The sequence below is a fragment of the Pinus tabuliformis genome, chromosome 8 (genome assembly GCF_031772625.1).
Source record: "Pinus tabuliformis cultivar Carrire ecotype Pingquan chromosome 8, CPIR1, whole genome shotgun sequence".
NCBI lineage: Eukaryota > Viridiplantae > Streptophyta > Pinopsida > Pinales > Pinaceae > Pinus > Pinus tabuliformis.
Genome location: NC_142294.1, coordinates 1,499,512,501 through 1,499,527,163, shown reverse-complemented (window position 1 = coordinate 1,499,527,163; position 14,663 = coordinate 1,499,512,501). Strand labels below are relative to the sequence as shown.

At 39.5% G+C, this 14,663-nt stretch overlaps 1 protein-coding gene across 3 annotated transcripts in view; it reads right to left on the bottom strand.

Annotated features, from left to right (window-relative positions):
* LOC149241521 (choline monooxygenase, putative (CMO-like)) overlaps positions 1 to 14,663 on the bottom strand; it is a 301,653-nt gene that overhangs the window by 187,622 nt on the left and 99,368 nt on the right. For all 3 annotated transcript variants that reach the window (XM_089374000.1, XM_089373999.1, XM_089373998.1), the window contains exons 4-6: positions 5,456 to 5,530; positions 5,141 to 5,353; positions 4,799 to 4,894 (exon numbers count right to left, since the gene is read on the bottom strand). In XM_089374000.1, coding sequence (XP_089230126.1) covers positions 4,799 to 4,894; positions 5,141 to 5,353; positions 5,456 to 5,530 — 384 coding nt within the window. The remainder of the gene's footprint in view (positions 1 to 4,798; positions 4,895 to 5,140; positions 5,354 to 5,455; positions 5,531 to 14,663) is intronic.

Here is a 14,663-nt window from a genome sequence, read left to right as displayed (position 1 = left end):
TCCTACTAACGCAGAATAGCTTATTTCAGTACAGAATAGTTCTTTTTGTTTAATTTGTTTTCAGATTCTTAATAGTAGCTTGAATTTGAGTTCAGTAGTGTAGAGTAATTTATTTCATTTGTTGTTCATTCGTGTTTAGGTTTTTAATTAAAATTGATTGGTGCCATCATTGTTTTGCCATTTTATTACTAGTTTAGTGACTCATATTGTAAGTGAATGTTTCTAAAAAGCCCTTCTAGTTGATGGTTCATCTTAAACTAAGTGGTTGAATACTTCATTTATGTAATAAGCCTTCTCTGCATTTTTGCATTTATTTTCTCTTAAAATGATGAAGTACAAAATTCCTCAAAATGTTATCACAAGGAGGTTGTTCTCCCAAAATTGTGAAACAGAGTAACTAAGCACTTCATTTAGTTTCCATTGTAGATTAGTTGCAATTTCATTTTCAGTCTTAGTCTTTCATTTAGTTTTGTTGCAATTTCATTTTTAGTTTTTCATTAAGTTTTGATTCTGCAATAGACTAAATAGTAGTTTTAATCTCATTTTTAGTTTCAGTATTTCATTTTAAGTTTTATTTCCATCATAGATAGCTGCAATTTCACTTTCAGTTTTAATATTTCATTTAGCCTTGGTTTTGTAATTGATTAGATAGTAATTGCAATTTCACTCTTAAGTTCTTTTAGTTCATGATTTGGAAACAATAATAAGAGCAGAAATAGAAACTCTGTTTTCATTTTCTTGGTTAAACTTTACTTCCAAATCTGGCTTAAAGGACTCTTAGTCCTTATTTCATTTCTTTAGCAGAAGTAGATTTAAGATTTTTTTAGTACATTGTAAAGGATCAAAACCCCAAAACAACATAAAACTCAAAAACACTAAAGTAAGAAGGGTCATCTAGCACATATAGTGCACTACACTTCATCAGTCTACAATACTCGGATTGATAATTTATGTAGAGCAATTTAGGACACTAAATTGACCAAACAGCTAGTGTAGGAGAAACAAGAGGAGTAGAACCAGAAACCCAGTGCTGAGCAAAAGGGAAAATTGAAAAGTTGTAGGAGGCAGCAAGTCGAAACCTTAGAGGGTTTGCGTAGTTCTAGCTGGAGGATCGAAAATTCGAGGTAGTCTCTCTCTCCGAGTGAGTTGACGGAGAGATACCAGCTCCATCAAGGGGTGCGTAAGTCAGCCCATGAGCTACATAGTAGGGAGAAAGAGGGAGTTGTTTAACAATTTTTCGAAGGAGATGGCAACCAGTGGCTTGAGGGATCAGGACAGATTAGACGGAGCTTCCAACTATGCCATCTGGAAGGCTAGGAACCTTCCTACTAGATGAGCATGCCATCAAGATGTACGTTGATAATGTGGTTACTTAACCTGCCGATGCAGATCCGCTAAAAAAGTACAAGGCTGAGATGGCTAAGGCAGAAGAGGATGATCCTGAATGGGGTCAAGGATCACGTGGTGTGCCACATTGCAAGCAAAGGGACTGCTAAGGAAATGTGGGATGCCTTGGCCACATTGTATCAGGGAACTTCCAAGCAGTGGAAGATGTACTTAGAACAAAAGCTGAGATCTGCTCAGATGTAGAAGGGGGAGAGAGTAGATTCGTTCCTTACGAAACTGAAAGAGACCCGTGATGCGCTGTCAGCTGCGAGACATACTCTTCAAGAGTCGGAGTTAGTGAGATTGGCTCTAAACTTTGTCTTAAATGATTGGCAGATCTTTGTCCAAAGTATCCTTGGCAGAGCAGCATTGCCAAATTGGGTCGAGATGTGGGCAGCTCTAAAACAAGAAGAGCTGAGGAGACACTTGCTCAAGGTAAAACTTGACGTGAGCAGCAGCAGCAGTGGATCGAAGCCGAAAGTGGAGGAAGAGGATAATGCAACCCTTGCATCCAAGGGATATTTGGGGCAACAGAGACGTAAGAAGGATGTCTCCAAGATGAAGTGCTTCAGATGTGGCGAGATGGGCCACTATGCATTCTAGTGTCCTTTGAAGAAAAAGGGCAAGGATGAGAAGCATGATCCTAAGGTTGCAACGGCGAAGATTGACGAGGAGAAGTTCGCCATGACAGTCGAGATACCTCCACAAGGGAGATGGGCTGATATAGAGTTGTAGTCGGGAGGACTGCAGATGGGCAGGATCCTTGAGGAGCCCACCTCTTGAATCGTCACCTTACTACGAGAGCCCATGATCAGGAGTAGCGGGATGCTGGAGTTTCAATTGGTTCCATGGAGTGTTGATTCGACAGATGCAGTGGCTAGGAAAGCCAGAGATTGAGCAGCGCAGAGTAGGGAGGCAGTAGTGCAAGGAGGCATAGTGCAGAGCTTCAACAGCGCAGTGGCTTCAGAGGAAGAGTGGGACTAGCAGCAGTCAAGTTGTCAGCATCGAGGAGTATCCATTGGATACTTATCCAGTTTTGGGTGTTTTTCAGTTGTTCCTCAGTAACTGAGTTGCAGTAAGGATGCAGTATTAGCAGTGGCAGTGCTAGCAGCATAGCAGATGCAACATTTGAGGGAGAGTTGTAGTACAGAGGTAGCATTGGCAGTGGCAGTGTCAAAGGCAACAGTACAGTGGCAGCAGCAACGCAGTGGTTGGTGGACAGTACGTCAGACATCAGCAGCGCAGTGTTTGGTGCTTCAGAGTCAGAACAATTTGCAAAGAAGCAGTATATTGCTAGAGCTGCGAGCACATTCCTGGGTAGCATCGGATGTGCTCTAAGCCTCAAATTTTGCAGGAAGTCTTGGGCACAGATATTCCAAAGAACCCAGAAATCGTTTTGGGAAATTCCACCCAGAAGTGATTTTATTAAAATAATTAATATTTTTAATGGGATTCCTAAATCTAAACTTTGGAAAATTAAAATATTAATGGGTATTAATCTAATCAGGGGTGAAACTTCTAGAAAAAACCATGGATCAAGTCAAAACAATCTAAGCCTTTGATTATGTTTTAATCTAGGCCGTTGGTTGTCCAACAAGAAGATATAAGAAGGGGCTTGAAGGTCATTTGGAAGACACATGGAGAGATTGAAAAAATCGATTTTCTGAAGTGAGAAGTTCTCAGGAGGAAAATCGATTGAGGAGATCTTGCAGCAGAGGAGCAGTGAAAATCTGGGAGAAGGAATTTCCGAAGAGTACAAGGCAAAGGGAGGACAGAAAGACATCCAGAAGGAAGCTAATGCTAGCCTATGCAAAGGCAGCGCAAACAGTGAGGGGAAGTCGAATTTCTGCTGAGGGAATTCGAAGTTCAGTTGCCGGAGGCCAGGGTGTGAGTCTGGGAGGTAGGAAAGTTGATTTCACAGAGAGACAGTGTATCCAAAGCAGAGAGGCAACATAACACCCAGGAGGGGTAACAGAGGAGCTGCCCAAGGTGACGCAGTTCTACGCAAAACCCACACAGAGGATGACGCAAAGCCTCCAGAGTTGAAGGATCAGTCACTGATTCTCCAATGACAGGGTGAGATCATTTCACCAATCTTTTGTTTAGTATTCTCTCTGTGTCAGATTGCTAGTTGAGCATCCTAAGAATTGTACTCTAAATTTTCTCCTGCATAATAATAAAACCCTCAGAGTTGCTGCACCGGTTTTCTCACATTGGGTTTTTCCGGGACTATTTGTCAAAAAATAACTGTCCTATGTGTTTATTGTTCTTTCTTGCTCAGTATTTTGTTTTCCACATATATATATAAATTAAGTGAAGGCTGCAGACGTATTTACTTCAAAATTTACCGTAGAAGACAGTAAATAACTTGCATCATTTAAACAAGTAGGAGAAGTAACATCAGTTTGCTGGAGTAGGGATTCCAGCTTAGGAATTTTCACAAAGACTTATAACATACTTATTTGGCTTTCATGATTTTCCAACCATGTGAAGTATTTGGCTTTCATGTTTTTCCAACTATGTGAACTTCAGGATTTACAAAAGAATAGACAGATTACAGTAAGCATTTTCTTATCATAGCACAGGAATGATTTAGGGAAACATAGCTCTCATGAAATTTAATTCAATGACATCTAAAATTTATACCATGTAATAAATTTTTTGACTCAATACTTTTAATCAATACAAGCAAGTGACCATTACTCTATTTTGAATCTTCAATGGACAGAAACAACCTGCCAGCTGTGTAAACCACCCTTTGGCTAAGAACTTAGAAGCTGTGTGGGGGTTATCTACTCCACCACAGTTACCCAATACTTGCAGCTGACCACACCCATTTTTCACAAGCACAAGCAAATCATTGGAGAGATTTCAACCCTGGTAGGGGCAATAACAACACCCCACTTTCTCCAACCCAGCAAACCACCGTTGACACAAGCCATATAATATACAAACACCAAAAAAGGAAAAGCAGACCAGTGTCAAAGAAATGTAGGAAACACACTTAGAATAGGCTAATTCCTCCTAACTAGTATCTGCACAACACCAAAGATTTCTTTGTTATGATACTACCACCGGGTCTCATATATAATGCTTTTGCTGTGATTATAATACAGGATGCTTGGTTTTTTGTTGTATAATTTTCTAGGTACAACGTCAATTACATTCAGCTATCAACACTCAGTGAACTGCCTATGTTTCTACATCATTTGCAAGCTCTCCCATGGTATTAGTATAAGTATGGTGTAAAAGGGGGGAAATTGCAGAACAATTTTCTAATCTAGATCTTTTACAATATTCAATTACTAGCTTCATTACCATTTAAATTCCAAATTTTTGAAATACTTCCAATTTGCATTTTTCTTACTAAATTTGCAAATCTCTGCAAGGAAAAAGATCCCAAATAACATACTGTTGTTGAGTAAGACCCGAGGTTGAGACCAGCTGCAAGCCCTCCATGTGCATATGGCACATGATAGCCACCATCTAAGTAGTTGTCACAGAAAACCTGGAAAATAACAGCTTTTCAAGGTAAGGAACATTAATAATATTTGGGAGGCTTCTCATGACGTGTGAAAAAGAACTGGAGCAGATTTAAAAGATTAATGCTTTATATCCTTCTTTTACATATGTCTCAAATATAAATTCACGTGGTCTAGACAGCTAAAAGGCTATAGAAGAATCTACAAAGACACATATCTGGTACCAAATACACCATTCTAATACTCAAGGTCATGATCGTGCACAGTCAAACCTTCCAGTTACAGTTGATTATATACTCGCGCCTGGCAACATGTTCTAGGGACTGATCAATACCAGCATTTGCCAGTATCTCTGAAGAACTTCCAAGCCATTCATTTTCAAGTGACCTATTGTTCTCCATGACTGGAGCTGTTTCTTTGCCATCCAAGTTTATTAACACAAATGGTCCCCATGTGGCTACATTTATGGGGAACAATCCATATTCCTGTCAAAACAGCATAAACATGTTATGCATGGACAATTGTGGTAAAGAAATCATTACATACAAAAGCATTCATTAATAATCATGAAATGATTTGAGACCCACATTAATGCTAAAATTCTGAATTCCACTTATTCTTGTTGCCTTCTGAAGCATTCCATCTAGCCCATATGTCCAACCCTGTCAGATAAAGACAACAGTAAATAATGAATAATAAATCCAAAAGCATTAAACATTAATCAGACTAATACTTTTGTACGCAAATTCTATACAAAATATAGATAATATAGTAATAATAAGTTTGACCATTATTTCAGAGTCCAGACAAGTATAACAGCTCAATTTGAGGTCTAGTACCTGTCCTGACGACTATTCCAAGAGAAGGTTTAACGTGTACCTTGTATATGCAGATAAGTTTTTCGTATTCACAAAATCATTATTAAACATATCCACTCAACATTCAACAAGACATAGCAATGGTCTTGGAGATGGAAGTTTTTAAGATGATATAGGACAAGGTTCACCGTCATATACCCATCAATCAACTTTCTATTTTAAGATGGGAACATCCTAGCATAACAAAGAATATACATGATATATAACGAAACATAAATTTGTACTTGATTTCAATTATCAACATCAGCTGGCAATAGCTATAGAATTTACCTTTAATTTGAAGATCGGTATTAATAGGATAAGTATTAACGTCCTATTCGCACTGATGATGAAACTGGATCTATTACACAGTGATGCGAACATCACGATTTTTTTGGCGATTTTTTTATTTTCAAAAAATCATCAAAGAATCGCGATCCAATCGGAAAAAATCGCGGGCCGCGGAAACAACGAGTTACAAAAGTGATTTTGTGGTTTTTTCTACTCATTTTTTTCAGACAAAGGGCAAGAGTGAGAGCTAAAGAGGAAGAGAACTCATCTACAAGGGCAAGAGAGGAGAAAAGTGAAGGAATTTAGCATCCCAAGCAAGAAAAATTCAAGTTTGAACCAAGTTTCTTCAGCAAAGCATGGTTTTTAGGTATGGGCATCAAATTCGGCCATTTTTTTCTTATTTTTCCTTAGGTTTCTATCACCCATTTATTTTCAATGATTTTTTATTGGATTTGATTGTGTTTTTTTTTTGCATATAGTGGAGAAGGTTTATTTTGGTCAAAAATGCAAAAACTTGATTGTAAGATTTATTAGTTTAATTTATTCTTGTGCCCTAGTTTTTTTCCATCATTTTTGTTTGGGTTTGAATGTGTATTTTTTCCATTATTGCTGCATTGAGTTGAAGTTTTTTTTGTCAAAAATTCAATATGTTGTATGTAAATTTTGTTTTTATTTTTTTAACTTGCAATTCTTCTTGTGCCCTAGGTTCAACTTCAAACTTCATCTTAAATTAAAACTCAAAGAGTTCAACAATGTTACAAACATGCCAAGGAAATTGGACCCTCTGTGGGAATTTGGTGACCCTGATGGAGGGTATGACAGATCAAACTTGACTTGCAAGTTATATGGGCATCATATGACAGGGGGGTATACAGATTGAAATATCACCTTGCACAAATTTCGGGACATGAGGTAGGGCCTTGCACAAATACAAAACCAGAAATCATCCGAAGAGCCCTCAAATCATTGAAAGAAATAGAGCAAACCAAATTGTCCAAGTCAGCTCTGAAGAGTCAACTAGCAAGAAGTAGAATGTCAGGATTGGGAAGTGAACATGAGAGTGCTTTTGGTTCTACTTCAGCATCAGCATCTACAACCAACCTTATAGCTACCTCATCATTTTTTATTCCTAGCACCACATCTGGTTCACAACCATCTATCTCTTCAATTATTAGAAAAAGGGAGAAAGAAGAAGTTGAAAAGTTGTTGGAAAAGTTTCTTCTTTGGAGTGATATTCTTTTCAACATTGCAAGGAACAATCCATTTTTCCAGCCCGCGGTTGATGTTATCGCTATTGTTGGCCCAAGGTACAAAGTTCCTTCTTATGATGACTTTAGAATGCGCATTCTTCAAAATGAAAAGGTTGACTGCACCAAGTGATTGGAGGAGTTTAGGGCATCATGGGCACACATAGGATGCATTGTGATGTCATCTGGTTGGATTGATCAAAAGAGTAGAAGCCTTATTAACTTCTTGGTTAATTGTTCCAAGGGGACAATGTTTATGAAAAAATTTTATGCATCTGCACATATCAAAGATGCATGGTTATTATGTGATTTGTTGGATGTGTTCATTCTGAAGGTGGGTCCACAACATGTTGTCCAAGTCATAACGAACAATGCTACAAATTATCTTGTTGCTGGCAAGATTCTTATGGAGAGGCATCCTACCTTATTTTGGACACCTTTTGCTGCTCACTACATTGATTTAATGTTGGAGGACATAGGAAAAATTCATTTTGTCAAGAATATTGTTGAGTCATCAAAAAGCATTACAAAATTTACATATAATCATGCATTTGTGCTTCATTTGATGAGAACATTCACCAACAACAAGGAGTTGGTGCACCCTACCATTACACAGTTTGCCACCGGTTTTATATCTCTTCAATCCCTCTTGAATTCTGTTAGTTTTTGGTAGTATCGGATGTGTTCTAGCCATGAAAATTGCTGGAGAGGCCAAGGCATTTGAGTTCTAAAGAACCCAAAAACCGTTTGGTGAAATTCCACCCAGATTGTATTTTATTAAAATAATTAATATTTTTAATGGAGTTCCTAGGTCTAAACTTAGGAAAATTAAAATATTAATGGGTATTAATCAAAATATGGCTGAGAATGATCTAGAAGGCGGATCAAGTCATGTTTTAATCTTAACCGTTGATTAGAGACTTAATCTCGGCCAATGAAGTCTCAACGAGAAAAGTATAAGAAGGAGGCTTGGGGTTCATTTAGAAAAACACACGGAGAGAACGAATTGATCTGGAGTTCGATTTCTGGGGCTAGGAAGTTGAGAAATTCGAACTAGGTGATCATTCTGCAGCAGAGGGGCAGGGATAGTTTGGGAGTACTGACAGAGAGGCGGAGAGAAGCTACTAGAGGCAGCGCAGCAGCTAAGAGGACTGACGCTGGGCCAATCTGGGCCCATGCAGGCCTAACGCAGAGCCAGAAGGGCCAGCGCATAAGCAAAAGCTGCCCTCCACACAGAAAGCCGAAACTGTCGAGGAACTGTCGAAACAGCCACGAAAGCTGACGCAGTGGGCAAAAGAGACAATGTAGAGCTAACGCAGAGCCTGTAAGGCTGATGCAGGGCCTACGCAGGGCCAGTGCAAAGGTAGCTGGGGTTAGCCAGTTTTGTTGCCGGATCAGCCAAAATCTGTCGGGTGAAGTGAGGTAAAACTCACTCAGTTTTTTCGCCATTGTATTTTCTCTGTCATTGGTTCGCTAGGAGGGAAACTAGCATTTGTATTCAGAATTACTGCTGAATAATAGAAAACCCTCAAAGTCGCTGCACCGGTTTTCCTGTATTGGGTTTTTCCGGGGACTATTTTGTCCAAAAATAATTGTGTCCTATGTATCTTGTTCTTTGCTCAATTTTCTGTTTCATGAAATCAAATTTAAAGTAGTGTAGGCTATAGAAGTAATTTGCTTCAGTATTCAGAGAATAACTTGAGAATTTATATTAAAATCAAGTAGGTGAAGTAAATTCAAATTTGCTACAACAGGGGTTCCTTGAAGATTAGGAATTTTCATATGGTATCAGAGGATTGATTTCGAAACAAGAAGAGCAGATCCAATGCTGAGCAAAGAGGCCAAAAGCTGCACTTGGCAGCAATTCGAATCCCCTTGAAGGGATAGTGCAGTCCTTACGGGGAAGCAGAGATTCCAAGGAAATCTCTCTCTGAAAGAGTTGACAAATAGGTACAATTTCCAGTTCGTGAGTTTGCAAAGGCAGAGGGAGTGACGTGGAGCCTCAGCGCAGTGCTTGAAGGGCGCAGTTTCTGTCGGGGCAGAAATCTATTGGAAAAGAGCGAAGACACATAGAAGGGGAATTTTCTCCTTAGAGAACTTTTTGGCAAAAAGTTTGAATTTCTCACTTGCTAGGCAACTGAGTAGTGACTAGAGGAGTTAGTTCGACAGTCGGGTGAGATGGCATCACATGGGCTCAAAGATCAGGACAGGTTGGAAGGAGCTTCCAACTATGTCATATGGAAGACCATAATCTTAGTTGTTCTGGAAGAATACGATCTCGAAGCCTACGTCAAGAGTGTTGTGGTTGTTCCTACTGACAATTATTAGAAGAAAAAGTACAAGGCTGAGCAGGGGAAGGCGAAGAGGTTCATTCTCGATGGAGCTCAATATCATGTGGTCTCACACTTGCAGGGCAAAGATACAGCCCGAGAGATGTGGGAAGCTTTGTCTTCACTGTATGAAGGCTCTTCCGACCAACGGAAGATGTACCTTGAACAAAAGTTGCAGCAGACATTGATGCGGAAGGGAGAAGGAGTCAACTCCTATCTTCAGCGTCTTTAGGACACCAGAGACCAGCTTGTTGTAGTGGGGTCTACTCCTCAGTCTATAGTGATGGTAAGGACGGCCCTGAATGGAGTCTCGGATGAATGGCAAGTCTTCGTCCAAAGTATATTGGGCAGTGAAAGACTACCTTCATGGGAGGTGATGTAGGTAGCCCTTCAACAAGAGGAATTAAGGAGGGACCTAGTAAAGGTCAACCTTAATGGCAACAGTGGGAGTGGCACGAAGACCTAGAGGAGGAGGAGAACGCAACTCTAGCATCAAAGGGATAGCGGAAGCAGAAGCGGAAGGAGGACATTTCGAAGGTGAAATGTTTCAGATGTGGCGAGATGGGCCACTTCGCATCCCAGTGTCCTTTAAAGCAAAAGGATAAGGATGAGAAACATGATCCTAAGGTTACTCCAGCGAAGATTGATGAAGATGAGTTTGCCATGAGTGCCCACACATCTCCAGGAGGGAAATGGGGCGATATTGAGCTGTAGTCAGGAGGACTACATGTGGGCAGGATCCTTGAGGAGTCCACCTCTTGGATCAATTCCTTGCTACGAAAGCCCAAGATTCAACAGTAACAAGATGGACTTAGTGTCAAATGATGCAGTGGATTGTTTGGAGAGACAAATGCAGTAGCCTGAGACTAGAGACTGATCAGTGCAGAGCAAGGTTGGCAGCAGTGCAGATGGCACAGTGCAGAAGTCAGCAACAGCGCAGAAGATTCAGAGGGTCAGAGACTAGAGCAGTCGGGTTCCAACATTCATGGTATTATGCTGAACACAATGAAGCTTAGTTTATTTTGGATGTTTTTCAGTTTCTTCTCTCAGTACCTGAGTTGCAATGCGAATGCAGTGTTAGCAGTGGCAGTGCTAGCAGCATGGTAGAGGCAACATTTGAGAGGTAGTTGTAGTACAGATGCAGCAGTGGTAGTGGCAGTGTCATGGGGAGCAGTACAATAGCAGCAGCAGCACAGCGTTGGTGGCAGCAACAGTGCGGAAATGAGATGCTTCAGAAACATAGCAACATGCAGTTGGACATTATTGCTAGAGCACTTTCCTTGCTAAGAGGGAGTGTTAGTTTTTGGTAGCATCGAATGTGCTCTGGCCATTAAAATTGGTGGAGAGACTAAGGCACATGAGTTATAAAGAACCCAAAAATCGTTTGGTGAAATTCCACCCAAATTGTATTTTATTAAAATAATTAATATTTTTAATGGGATTCCTAAGTCTAAACTCAAGAAAATTAAAATATTAATGGGTATTAATCAAAATATTGGTGAGAATGATCTAGAAGGCGGATCAGGTCATGTTTTAATCTTAGTCGTTGATTAGAGACTTAATCTCGGTTGTTGAAGTCTCAACGTGAAAAGTATAAGGAGGCGGCTTGGGGTTCATTTAGAAACACATATGGAGAGAACGAATTGACTTGGAGTTCAATTTCTAGGGCTAGGAAGCTAAGAAATTTGAACTAGGTGATCATTCTGCAGCAGAGGGGCAAGGATAGTTCGGGAGTACTAACAGAGAGACAGAAAGAAGCGACTGGAGGCAGCGCAGCAGCTAAGAGGACAGACGCTAGGCCAATCTAGGCCCACGCAGACCTGACGCAGAGCCAGAAGGGCCAGTGCAGAAGTAGAAGCTGCCCTCCACGTAGAAAGTCGAAATTGCCGAAACAACCAGGAAAGTTGACATAGTGAGCAGAAGAGACAGCACAGAGCTGACGCAGTGGGCAGAAGAGACAGCGCAGAGCTGACGCGGAGCCTGTAGAGTTGACGCAAGGTCAGCGCAAAGGTAGTCGGGTTAGCCAGTTTTGCTGCCAGATCAACCGGAATTTGCCCAGTGAAGTGAGGTAAAACTCACTCAGTTTTTCCGTCATTGTATTTTCTCTATCACTAGTTTGCTAGGAAGGGCAATCAGCATTTGTATTCAGAATTATTGCTTAATAATAGAAAATCCTCAGAGTTGCTACTCCGATTTTCCCGCATTAGGTTTTTCTGGGGACTATTTTGTCCAAAAATAATTGTGTCCAATGCATCTTGTTCTTTTCTTAGTTTTTTGTTTCATGAAATCAAATTTTGAAGTACTGTAGGTTGTAGAAGTAATTTGCTTCAGTATTCAGAGAATAACTTAATGTATATTAAAATCAAGTAGGTGAAGTAAATTCAGATTTGTTGCAGTAGGGGTTCCTTGAGGATTATGAATTTTCACAAATTCTAAGTGGGATGTGAAGCGAATATTTCTTTCAGAGGAGTGGTGTGCTTTGGCATTTAGCCGCAAACCAGAGGGAAAGGCCATATGCAGATTAGTTTCATACCAAGAAAGCTTCTGGGCAGGAGTGCAGGAGGTGTGCAGCATTATTGAACCTTTGGTAAAGGTTCTTCAATTAGTTGATGGAGACAAGCCTGCAATGGACTACTTGTATGAGGCCATGGATAGGGCCAAAGAATCCATTCAGACCTACTATGATGATAAGGGGGATGAGGGGTTTCAGAAACAACAATTGTTATGGGAAGTGATTGATGAGTGATGGAACAATACACTTCATCGTCCCATTCATGCTGCAGAGATCTACCTAAACCCCACATTTGCTTACTCATGTGGATTCTTATTTGATGTTGAGGTCATGGATGGATTCTTCACTTGTGTTCAAAGGATGGTGTCATCTCCAGAAGAATGTGCAGAAATCTCCAAAGAAATGGAGATATACAGGATGGCAGGTGACAAATGTAGCTTTGACATGGTTGTGGTTGATAGGAAGACTAAAATGCTAGGTAATCTTTAGCTTGTTTCAAATTTCATTGTCTCTTCAAGGTCATAACTTCATACTTTGCTTCAACTTTCAAATTTCATTTTTTTTCTTATGTTTATCTTATTTGTTGTAGATGCATGGTGGAGAAGCTATGGTGGCAGAATACCCAATCTCCAAAGGCTTGCCATTTGAGTGCTTAGCCAAACATGTAGCTCCTCGGGGTGTGAGCGCAATTGGAATGTATTTGAAAAATACACACCAAGAAGCGCAATAGGTTAAAACTTAAAATATTCCAAATTTCCAATTAATTTTTTTAATTCATTAAATAATATTTTTTTTATAATTATTATTTTATTATTTATAATTTATTAATTTATGACCCTTGTACAGGTTGGAGTCTCAGCAACTTAATGACATGGTCTACATCTACTACAATCTTCAATTGTGGGTGAGGCAACTTGAGAAGACACCAGACCATCTACTACAATCTTCAATTGTGGGTGAGGCAACTTGAGAAGACACCAGACCATCTACTACAATCTTCAATTGTGGGTGAGGCAACTTGAGAAGACACCTAATGTGGAGGCCATCTCATTGGATGGAATTGACACCACTGATGCATGGAGGGTTGAGGCCGAGAGGCCTATCATGGAGTCGGTCGTTGATTGGTTAGAGCAGGAGGTAGTGGAGGGGGTAGAGGAGGAGGAGGAGGTGACACCACCTACCCAGGTACCCATGTCACTAGTAGAGGACGTGTTCTACCTCCTATATCTCCTAGTTCTTCAACTTCTAGAGCACAGCAGAGTCCACTGCCAACTCCACCGCCATCTACATCTAGAGGGAAAGTTGTTGCATTTTCTCACAAGCGGAGCAGAGGAAATCAGTGGTATTAGTTATTTGGTTCATTTCATTGTATATGACATTGTGACACATGATATGAGATACATTATTATATTTGTTGTTGATATTTTGAGGTTGAGTTGGGACTGGAGACTTAGTGTTCAGGACATGATTCATTGTTATGTGTGATGTAGCACTAGAAATGATATTACACATCTCATATATTAGTTCTTTTATCATATTTATGTGTCAATGCGTTTATTTTATGTTGTAGATGCTCTAGATATTAAAAAAATTGAAAAAAATGAATATTTTTGTATTTGCTGATTTTTTCCCGATTTCAGACCCTCATTCATTTAATCCTAATCGCGATGTTCGCAACACTACTATTACATGTTGTCAACTTTGTGCTCTCAATGACTTTAGTCTTTGTCACAAGCGATAAACCAATATTCATCGCTTTTATCTTGACAATGTTCGTTATCTCTGGAACCATTATAAACTCAGTTACCAAAATCAATAATCTTGGTGGCATTCCTCCCTGGTCTCCTTTTTGAATTTCAATTGGATTTAAGGCCAATCTTGCAAAGCAATAAAGAATGCACAATATTATTGATTCATGTTGAAACTTGAAAGCCAGAAGTGGCACATACAAATTTCAAAGAAACTATTAACACTCTGCATAAGAATTCAATGCAAACAGAGATGGCATTTAAAATAATAAAGGCATCCATATTATTCATTAAATGATCAAATATTGTTCATTGAGCAATAGCCATAGGATACACTAATCAACCGCTATATACTACAAATTGAAATAGTGTTGCAGAACCCAAACTTGACAAAAAATCAGCAAGGTTCCAAAATAGTTAACTTCACAAAAACTTAGCAAAAAATTGAAAATTTATGCCAAAAAATGTTGAGCAACAACAAATGAGTTAGAAAATATAAAGCCAAAAACTGCCTTTTAAGTGACTTTTCCATTGCATTTGTTGATTTTTTCAAAAGATAAGGAAAAACTGGTTGATTCAAAGAAAAAAAGAAAAAAACAAACAAATAAACAATTTCTGCATTGATGACGTGTGCCAAGCAAAGCAAGGTGCATTCTATGGCCTAGTGTGAGGGAGATGTAAAATGTCCATGCCTAATGTTGACATGAAATATGGCATAAGTCAGCCCACATTAATATTTATAAAAAAAATAAAAATAACAGCTCAATACAGATGAGATGTGTAACAACAGTGCTTATTGTTACCCACCAA